This window comes from Rhinoderma darwinii, chromosome 4 (assembly GCF_050947455.1).
Source record: "Rhinoderma darwinii isolate aRhiDar2 chromosome 4, aRhiDar2.hap1, whole genome shotgun sequence".
Classification (NCBI taxonomy): domain Eukaryota; kingdom Metazoa; phylum Chordata; class Amphibia; order Anura; family Rhinodermatidae; genus Rhinoderma; species Rhinoderma darwinii.
The window spans coordinates 332510114-332521319 of record NC_134690.1 but is presented as its reverse complement, the minus strand read 5'-3'; the positions used below and the strand labels follow the sequence as shown (position 1 = coordinate 332521319).

At 41.1% G+C, this 11206-nt stretch overlaps 1 protein-coding gene across 1 annotated transcript in view; it reads right to left on the bottom strand.

Moving 5' to 3' along the window:
• Positions 1-1933: 1933 nt before the first annotated feature.
• Positions 1934-11206, bottom strand: part of EPM2A (EPM2A glucan phosphatase, laforin) — a 159730-nt gene continuing 150457 nt past the window's right edge. Inside the window, exon 5 of the mRNA XM_075862833.1 lies at positions 1934-3513. Within this exon, the coding sequence (XP_075718948.1) occupies positions 3236-3513 (278 nt within the window). The 3' untranslated portion in view covers positions 1934-3235. The remainder of the gene's footprint in view (positions 3514-11206) is intronic.

Below are 11206 nucleotides of genomic sequence, written 5' to 3'. Positions count from 1 at the left end.
CACGGAAATATAAGGTTATGGCTCTGAGAATGTGGTGAAACAAAACCTATATGAATTTGCAATCACCGTAATCGTATTGAGCCACAAAATAAAGTTAAGTTGTCGTTTTTGCCGCACAGTGAAAGCCGTAAAAATGAAAACCAAAAAACAATGTAGAAATCATTTTTTTTCCAATTTCAGCCCGCAAATAGTTTTTCAGTTTCGCAGTACAATATATGGTACTTCAAATGATGCCATTACAAACTACAACTCCTCCAACAAAAAATAAGCCCTCACACCAGTCTATTGACGGAAAAATAAAGTTATGGCTCTTGCAAGGTGGGGAGTGAAAAATTAAGAAGTTAACATGACAAAATCCCCTAGAGACAAACCGCCATTTTACAAATCATCTAAAGACAGCAAACACAAGCACAGTAATGCAGTTGTTTATCATTATTCCACCATTAGTCCTATTTATTTAACCCATGTATGTGTGCTCTATTTGGCGACAACACATATATGTTGTGTAACCCTACCGCTGATTGTTAGGGGTCACATGATGTGCGTGGGGGAGGTCACCTGACTAACACCATGTTAAGTCATATTCAGTTAGGCCTCATTCACACGACAGGGTTTCCCGGCCGGGTGCCGGCCGCTCATAAATCGGCCGGCACCCGGCTGCATTAGGAATAATAGACCCCTAATGGCGCTATTCACACAACCGATTTTTTGACCGGCCGTCAAAAAATGGGACATGCTCTATTTTCGGCCGGGTACCCGGCCGCCCGGCTCCCATAGAAGTCTATGGGGCCGGGTAATACACGGCCATCACCGGAATGTGTCCCGAGTGATGGCCGGGTTTTCCGTCGCTTGCGCTCTATCTCCTCCTCCTCACAGCGCAGAGTGCATGTGAGGAGGAGGAGTTTATGCCATTCGGACGTATGGCTGTACGCTGTACACTGTGTGGCAGGGTGGGGGTGTACAGCAGGTGGAAGGGAGCGCTGCGCTGGCTCCCTTCCCCTGCTTGTTTTAAAAGCGCCCTGGCCCGGTGACACCTTCCATGGCACCGCTAGCAGCTGCTGCTGCGGCTGCTACTACTGTAGCGATGCCACTATAGCAGAGCCGGGAGGTATCTCCCCGCACTGCTATGTGCTAGCCCCACTTCAGCTCCTTGAAGGAGCGAAATCCCCGTGTTTTTGGGGATTCCACTCCTGGACAGAGCGCTTGATGTCTCTGTCCATATCTGGGCAGTGACATTAGGGGAAACTCCTGAAGCGGAATCCCCGAACACATGGGGATTCCACTTCAGGAGTTGCCGCTGATGTCACTGTCCAGATCTGCCCGGCCCGGAACGGATGCAAAACTTTATGCAAACCGGCCGGGAAAAATGGCCGATTTTACCGTCCGACACTCGGGCTCGGGCGGGACCCTGTCGTGTGAACCCAGCCTTATACTGTGGATGCATTACACAGGACTAATCTTTGGGCTATACCATTCTACTATGACTGGGGCCTCATGCACTATAAGACATGTATGTGAGCAGAATTTTTAAAACATGTATATAGAAAACTGTATGATTTCCTATTCTGCAAATAAATAAGGGAATAAATAAAAACTGGACAACTCCTTTAAGGCCTTACACATATTTATCCTGCAGTCCCACTTCCACATTTGTAAAAGACATGGAACCTTGTTCTTCTTTCCTTTTGTAAAACGGCTATCACTTCCTGTAATCCAATTGCGACATTTCCTCCTGTTTCTGATGCTGGACAAAGAATCTCTTCCATAACATGCCCTGTGATGACATATTGCTATACATGTCCTCTAGGACGCACGAAATGTGGTCAAATGCCCTCCTGTTTCTTACTCGTTGCAACAACACTGTCTTTCTGGCTTCACCCTCTAGTGTACTCTTAAGACAATTCCGCTTTTAGATGTGCGCCAAGACCCCCCCCCCCCGAGTCTCTCCCTTTAATCTTCCAACAGCATATTTGATCGATTAAACTTCAGTAGATGATTCAATAGGGCTCCCATCGGTATCATTGTATGTGTTGGGCTGGAGGATGATGTTATTTCTTCCATCATATCTGCATCTATCTGCCAACCAGCGCCAAGTTGCAATATGCGTAATAATGGAGGTGGAGACTGAGAACGATTCTTATAACTTTACCTTCGCAGAAGTTGCAAATGATTTGGAACAGCAGTATGATGAATTAGACTTCTGTTATAAATCTTACGGAGCTGTGGTATTGTTTACTATCTCAGTCCTGTTATAATGCAGCACAGTATTTCACTTGGATATGGTGATGGTGACTCTTCACTTATTCCACCCCAGGGGCTCTTTATTTACAAATTCTCTATGGACTTTTGCTTCTATTCTCTGTCCAGTCAACGTATTCCAGTACTCCCTCTGAATGTTTCCTCTGCTGGTTCTGTATAAACCGGCCGGCTTCCTTTCTTGTATTGCTACATCGGCCTCTGGCTGGTAGTTTTTACGAAGTGCAATCCCTCCAGAAGAGGGGCTCTCAGCTGTATCTAATTTTTTGTTTTAGCTCTCTGCAGCAAGTTCCTGCTCTCCTTACTGGCAGACTCTCAACGGATCTGAAACGTACCTCCTCCTTCTCACAGGAACTAACGGTGCGCACCACTTTCTTTCCAGCCCTTCCCGATTCTGTTTGTGTAGGGGAGGGGGGAGCTGATTGTGAGAGCAAGAAGAAAGATCACAGCCTTTTACTGCTATCTCTCCACCTGTAAACTCTTCCAGTGATGCCAGCAGTCTCATATCACCCCTTACCAATTAGAGAGAATGTGCTCCCCGATTGTCACATATAGTTTTCTTTTTTATTTTCTAAAGGGGCGAGAAGAATGAGTAGTTACGTGGTGACGTGGTGACTCTTTGACTCAAATCACAGGGATTATTTATTCTCTTTAGTTTTGGTGGTTTTGTAAAGATACAGTATGTGAATGTAGACATATGCATAAGTGGCACGTATGAACTCTGCAAACCTTTACATTTTATTTTTAGGATTTGAGTCTAAGGCTCTGCTTGGGTCAAACTTTTAGCAAGACGCATTAACTTTTATTCATTTTATTACAAACAATTTCACGTTTGATGCAAAATTGCACAAAGGCACCCATGAGTGACAAGTGTGGGTGGCATTTCACAATCTGGCAAGTGTCTACTTCTAAGTGTCTTTTATTTTACCATTCAGCTTTGTGTATGTCAAAAAAATTTAAAATTGTAGACTACCCTGAACTAAATCCTACACACAGTAGAACGGAGCTGACCAAACTTTTGATGGAAATCTCCCTCAGCACGCATCATAGCTTCCTCATCAATGTACACAGCCGGTCTTCTTGATGCTAGGAAGTACTGCACTTTTCGGAGGCTCCAACCAATCACATACATTAGAAAACCACAGACTGCAGCTGTAGATCTACCAACTCCAGCATTGCAGTGAACATAGACCGTGTGGCCATTTTCCAAAAGTCCAAACAAGAGATGTACAGCTTGTGGAAGCATCCGGATTCTGCCTATAGAAAATAGCAATAAAATACAGTATTTTATAATAGAAGTTCAAGCATGTATATTATGGCTAATAAATTTAGTACCAATCTATTTTAACTGAATTTAGACCTTGCATATAAATATGGAAGTATGATGAATAATTTGGAATATGGAATTAATAATAAAAACAAGTCCATATAAACTTAAAAAACTAATTTTGAACCCCTGTTGAAGGGGTCAACTAAGTGATGCATTGCTGTACCCAACAACTATAAAATGTAGAGGGGATACAAAAAGGAGTTTAGGCATTTACTAATTGATTTGTTTTATATTTTTCTGTTTGACAGCCAAAAACTGTAATCAGTGTTTATCAACCTGCAGCTTAGGAGCTATATGTTGTTTATGGGTCCCGTATGTAACTTCCCTGCTGTTAGCTACAGATACAATTGTGCTGATATGACATCTTGTCATAGTATCACTGAAACTGAACACCAGGTTCACAATCATATGACGGCTACCAGCCTAAGAACCATACTAGCTAATTCCTGCGTCAGGATCATATATTGGGCACATTGCATTGTCAAATTGGACATTTATCCATTGTTTTAAAGCAAACTCACTAAGGGCTAGCTCAATAGGGTTGCGCTTTTCAGGCCAATCGCCTTATAGGACACAATAGATTGCTATATGGTAAGGAATTATTTTACATGAAATTGATCTTAACTTTTCTACACGTGTGTATATGAATTTGGAAGTGGTCCCAAAGCTGGAAATCTGATGACCATTTCTCAATTTGGTGAGCTACCAATCATTTATTATATTGATTTATATTCATGTGCTGGTTTCAGTGGCGGACACAAACTGCAGAGGGCCCCTGTGCAAAGAATGTGCCTGGGCCCCCCATAAGCTAACCACACACGCGCGCCTATAAAACTATACAAATCTATATTGCACATTTTATTACTAGTTTAGAATACAAGAAACAAACATAAATAATGCAAATAATTCCCATATTTAACAACGGAGTATAACACAAAGCACTCATGTAACTAACTTATAATGACTTTATCTTGCTCATTGCACTGTCACTTATCAAGCAGGACTAACTTGCGATACTTCACCTATAGGAATGCAATAGAGCTAAACCGAGGAAGTGATGACAGAAAAGATAAAAATATATATTTTTTTTAAATAAATACTTGCGATTCTAATACCCAATGCACTAGTATACGTAAACTTACTTTATACAGCAAAATACTATAACCAAAATTGTCCTCCTATTTTGAGCCTTAATTATGATTACACAGCCAGCTTGAGTGTTATTGCTTCATTTTTGCAGGCTGGTTTTGAGCCATTCAGATTACATTGTTCTGGTTCATTTAGTAGTATGGGCTTATGCTCTTTCCTAAGATGGCGAACGCACTGCAGAGTTTGCGCATGCGCGTGCGTGTGCTGTGACAGTTTTATGTTAATGTGGGCTTGTTTCCCTCTTGTAAGATGGAGCCCGCTTTCCGCATCCCTAGTGTGCATGTGCTTATTTATTTTGTTTGTTAGAAGCTGGATGTCTATCATTGACATTGACAGTGCCAGCGCATGCGCGGTTTATGGTTTTACTTTGCTGTTAGCGGTCTTTCAATTGGATAGAGTTCCTGACATGCGTAGTGGCTAGCGGTTTATTGATTAGGGATGGTTAATTGGTGCTTTAACATGTGTGTTGGACAGTACATTTTGATATTTGTCCCCTAAATGAAATATTGTGTCACTTCTAATGTATTTACATTTTGTCTGAATATGTTTGCTGTAATTTTTTGCACATTTATTTTAATCACTTTGTAATTGCTTTTGACTCTGAGTCCTTATATACCTATCATTGTATGTGGTTGTACATGTTTGAGAAAGGTCTACTGGATTGAAAAGTCGCATTGGGTGAATAAATTCCCACTTTTATGGATGTGCTGCCTCGCTTTTCTTTGTGTGGACATTCACGTGCTGTCCGTTTTTCACGCATCAGTTGCTAAAGAAGTGCAGAGAAAAAAATCAAGTGAAACCAGAAAGTGTCTGCAGAGGAGAAACACGGACGAGATAATCGGATGACACACGGTAACCTCACTGACGCAACAGGTCTTATGTATGAAAAAACGGCTCATTTTTCTGCAGACACAAATCAGAACTGTTTGTGTGAATAAGGGTATGTTCACACGCTTAACAAAAAACGTCTGAAAATACGGAGCTGTTTTCAAGGGTAAACAACTCTTGATTTTCAGCCATTTTTTAAGCAACTTGTGTTTTTTGCAGCATTTTTTATGGCCGTTTTTGGAGCTGTTTTTCTATTGAGTCAATGAAAAACTGCTCCAAAAACAGCACAAGAAGTGAAATGCACTTCTTTTTATGAGGCGTTATTTTACGCGGACATTTTTAATCAATGGGCAGATGTTTGCAGGGGTTCAGCCCCTGCATTTTTAGCCATTTTTCGGGGCTTTTACGGCCCAAAAAAACGGCTGAAAATAGCCCGTGTGAACATACCCTTAGGCCTAAAAGTAAGGTCTATAGAAAAAAACAATGTTGATAAATTTTTGAAAAAGGTACAAGTAGAACCGCATACATTTTCACATAAAATAAAAATCTGAAATGAAGCTACCATTTCAAATAGAATTTGCCAGAATGAGCAGGATCCTCCACGATTCTTGCACCCTAATGCTTCATGTCCGTCATACACAGATACTGGCTGGTGACCGGCTCATGCAGCTTTACGTGTACTCTGTTTATAAAAAAAAATGGCTGGACCAAAACACGCACTTTTTACATTTTGTGTCTTTCGTATTTCCTCATAGATTGTAAGCTCTTGTGAGCGGGTCCTCACTTCCCTTCTTTGAATTGTTAATTAGTTTTCTCACTATGTAATGTCTGATACTGTCTGTATATGTAAGTAAAGATTATAATTATAGAATGTAGAGCTATTATAGAATTTACAGCTGGAAAGTTTACATATACATCATTCACCTTCTGTGCCTCTTTGTCTAGATAAAGCCTGCATCAAGGGAGTATTGTGCTTACATTTTCAGACTTTTACACTGCCCATGCATGGAACTAGTAGAGCAGTCTTTCTAGGATGTAAGATGGCCGCCGCACAGTGAATTTTACACTGCCCATTCATGGAACTAGTAGAGCAGTTTTTTCCAAGATGGCCGCCACGATGTGTGCGATTCAGTGTGCATGCACGGGAACTACTTGCAATCTCGCGCGATTTTGCGATGTACTGCAGGCGGGGATTGCAGTTCCAATACACGTGTGTGAAATACACTGTATTCACACATGGACATCTGAAACCAAGAGGAATTCGTCCTTTCCGGTTTGTGTAAATGACAGGTTGGAATTATTTCAATTATTATATACAACTGGGTGAGTCATTATACTATTAACACTTTTTTTTATACCAGGACTGTCTTTTCTTTGTTTCAGTCCCTTAACCCCTTAGGGTATGTGCACACACACTAATTATGTCCGTAATTGACGGACGTATTTCGGCCGCAAGTCCCGGACCGAACTCAGTGCAGGGAGCCGGGCTCCTAGCATCATACATATGTACGATGCTAGGAGTCCCTGCCCATATGTGGTAATAAACTGTTGTTTGGACCCACAGCAGGCCTCAGAAGAGAAGGAGCACCATTTGGATTTTGGATTTCTGATTTTGCTGGAATAGTTTTCAGTGCCGTGTCGCGTTTGCAATGCACTGGAGGGATGAAAACCGTGGAAACCCCCAATAGTGACCCCATTTTGGAAACTACACCCCTCAAGGAATTTTTCTAGGGGTAAAGTTAGCATTTTGACCCCACAGTTGTTTTGCTGAATTCATTGGAATTAGTCTGTAAAGGTAAAAATCTACTTTTTTTCTGTAAGAACTTTTAACTTTTAACTTAATTTTTACAAGGAATAAAGGAGAAAAAGCACCCCAACATTTGTAAAACAAGTTCTCCTGATTACGTAAATACCCCACATGTGGTAATAAACTGCTGTTTGGACCCACACCGGGGCTTAGAAGGGAAGGAGCGCTATTTGGCTTTTGGAGCACAAATTTAGCTGGAATAGTTTTTGGGTGTCATGTCGAATTTGCAAAGCCACTGAGAGACCGAAACAGTGGAAGCCTCCCAAAAGTAACCCCATTTGGGAAACTACACCACTTAAGGAATCTATCTAGGGGTATAGTGAGCATTTAGGCCCCACACGTCTTTTGCAGAATTTATTAGTATTAGGCTGTGAAAATTAATATCAACATTATTTCCACTAAAATGTTGAATTTTTTCAATCTCACAAAGGATAAAGGAGAAAATGCCGCCCAACATTTGTAAAGCAATTTCTCCCGAGTACGGAAATATCCCACGTGGTCATAAATGGTTTTTCATTAGAAAGTAATTAACCCTTTCCGAACTGATCCATGTTTTGCTTTTTTCCTCCCCGCTTTCCGAGAGCCACAACTTTTTTATTTTTCCGTCAATAGAGTGGTGTGAGGGCTTATTTTTTGCGGGACGAGCTGTAGTTTTATTGGTACCATTTTTTGGTACATAAGACTTTTTGAGCACTTTTTATTACATTTTTTGGTAGAGCCACGGTGACCAAAAAACTGAGATTTTGCAGTTTAAAATTCTTTATTTTTCACGGCCTTCACCGTGTGAGTTAAATAATGGTATATTGTAATAGCTTGGACTTTTACGGACGCAGCGATACCAATTTTGTGTATTTTTTTTATTTTTTTACATTACTTTAGAGAAAAAATGTGAAAAGGGTTTCTTTTTGGACTTTAAATATTTATAAAAAAATTTCCACTAATAATAACTATTTACTTTTGTTTTTACATATTTTATTAGTCCCCCTAGGAGACTTGAACCAGCAATCGTTAGATCACTGGTAGAATACACTGCAATACTAATGTATTGCAGTATATTGTGATTTTTACAGGCTCCTGTAACAGCGTGATCGCTGTTTCTGTCCGTTAGTCCCGGGTATCAGCTGTAATACACAGCTGACACCCGCAGCGTATGGCGCGGGCTCAGCGCGTGAGACGCTCCATATATCCCACACCACGACATGCTATTAAGTCGTGGTGCTCGAAGGGTTTAATGCGCAGCGGATGGTGCAGAGTGAAAATTACAATTTTCCACTGATGTGCCATTTTAGTGCACTATATGTTGTGCCCAGTTTGTGCCAGAAATACCACATAAAATATTAACCGGGTTCTCCCGGGTATGGCGATGCCATATCGGTGGACATAAACGGCTGTTTGGACACGCTGTAGGGCTCAGAAGGGAGGGACACCATTTGGCTTTTGGAGCGCATATTTTGCTTGGTAGTAGCTCTGGCGTTTTGCTGGTATTTCAGTTTATAATGTGGGGGCAAATGTAGACTGGGCAGAGTACATCAGGGGCATAATAAGAGGGTATAATAATGGGGTAAATAAATAATAATCCACAGATATGTGGCCTTTGTGGCACTTATAAATTGCACCCGATCCTATCCGCTTTTGGAACGCTCTGCACATTTTGCATCGCCATAATCTGGGAGCCCGAACTTTTTTTATTTTTTCACCACCGGAGCTGCGTGAGGGCTTATTTGTTGCGGGACAATCTGTAATTTTCATTGGTACCATTTTGGGGTATATGCGATTTTGTTGATCACTTTTTATGCCATTTTTCGGCAAGCCATGTGACCAAAAACCATAAATTCTGACAATGATTTTTATTTATTTTTGACGGCGTTTACCCTGGCCTATAAATGACCATTATACTTTATTCTGCAGGTCGGTACGATTACGGCGATACCATATGTATATAGGTTTTTTTATGTTTTGCAGCGTTTGTGCAATAAAATAACTTATTTAGAAAAAAAATTTTTCTTTGTGTCACCATATTCTGATAGCCGTAACTTTTTTTTTTTTCAGTCAAAAAAGCTGTGTAAGGGCTTGTTTTTTGCGGGACGGTTTGTAGTTTGTATCGGTACTATTTTGGCGTACATGTGACTTTTTGATCACTTTTTATTGCATATTTTGGGAGGGGTGGTGACCAAAAAATAGTGATTCTGGCATTTTTTTTCGTTTATTTTTTTGCGGTGTTCACAGTCCGGGAAAAATAATATTATAGTTTTATAGTTGGGGTCGCTACGAACGCAGTGATACCAAATATGTGTATTTTTTTTTAAATGTTCATTTTTTTCCTATAAAAAAAGACTTATTATAGGGAAAAAAAAGCAGTTCTTGTTTATATCACTTATAAATTTGATTTTTACACTTTTTTTAAAACATTTTTATTCTTTTTTTTACTTTTTTCACTTGTCCCACTAGGGGACACTTAGACTTGCAGCTCTGATCGCTGCTGGAATACATTACACTACACACGTAGTGTTATGCATTCCAACTGTCAGTGTGACGTCACAGTCACACTGACAGGAAGCCTACGACGACCACCCTCCGGCTGGTCCTCATAGGCTTCTGTACATGGCAGCCCGGAAGCCATTGTACCATCGCCAGCCCCCGTGATCTCACGTGGGGGCTGCCGATCGGCGCTAAACACCTTAATTGTGGCGTTCAAAATCGAACGCCGCAATTAAGGGGTTAACTGCCGAAATCAGCGGCGATGGGCCGCTGATCGGCAATGGGGAATGCAGGGCAGACACCCTGCACAGTTAACCGCAGCTGCGGTGTAGCGCCGCGTGGCGGTTAACTGTCAAAGCACAGACATAACTGCACGTCAAGGTGCGCAAACTTACTGCTCACCTCGACGTACAGTTACGTCAAGGTGCGTTAAGGGGTTAATCACCACTATGTATGTTTACATTGTCACTGGCATTAATGTCTGTAACTTCACATTGCATTTTTTCCTTTGTCCAGTCTGTTTTATATTGTATCATGTCTTAATCACTGTTTTATCTTGATTGGGCTTTGTGAGCCTTTATATACTTATGGCCTGATGTGTGTTTTTTAGGCTTGAAAAAAGTCCTGTTGGACTGAAACGTCGCACGGGTTAATAAAGTGCTGCCTCTGTCCATTTTTTGTCTGCCTGATATTGAGGACCGTGGACCAGGTCCAATTGAGGCGTGCACCCACCTGCAGTCCAGTGCTGTGGAAACTATTTGTTTTTGGTATTGTGGGTCTCATCCACGTTGCACGGACAGCGACTGCCATTGAGCACAAGCTTTATTATGGATACATCACCCGCAGTGTTTATGTACACGGACGATGACGGTGTGCGAATCATACAAGGCATTTCTGGAGATGCATCCTTTCCCAGTGTTCCATCTGCTGATCATGTGAAAAGGAAATGGGAGATGGAATCGAAGCGAGCCATCACCGTATATCTACACCTAGTCACCTTGGGGGAATACTTCAAGGTGGACCGTATCCCACATGGTATGAGATCAAGTTTAACACCTAACCTGTTTCCAAATAATGCTGAATTTTGTCAACGCTTTTGTCAAATATCCAACAAGTATGCTCGTGACATCATATTGTTGAATGTTGAGTTTTTACCAGTGGAATTAAAACTGGCCATACTGGGGTCAAATTTTCCTTGATCTAAGCAGAATTCTGATATCTTTTACTATTGGGATGTTGGTCATTAAAGGGCCATACATTGCAAGATATCTGCCATGATCTGCAAAATTTACTTTTTGGAAAATGGTTCCAATCTTGACTACTAATCATTTATGTGGATCTCTGCAAATTAATTTCTT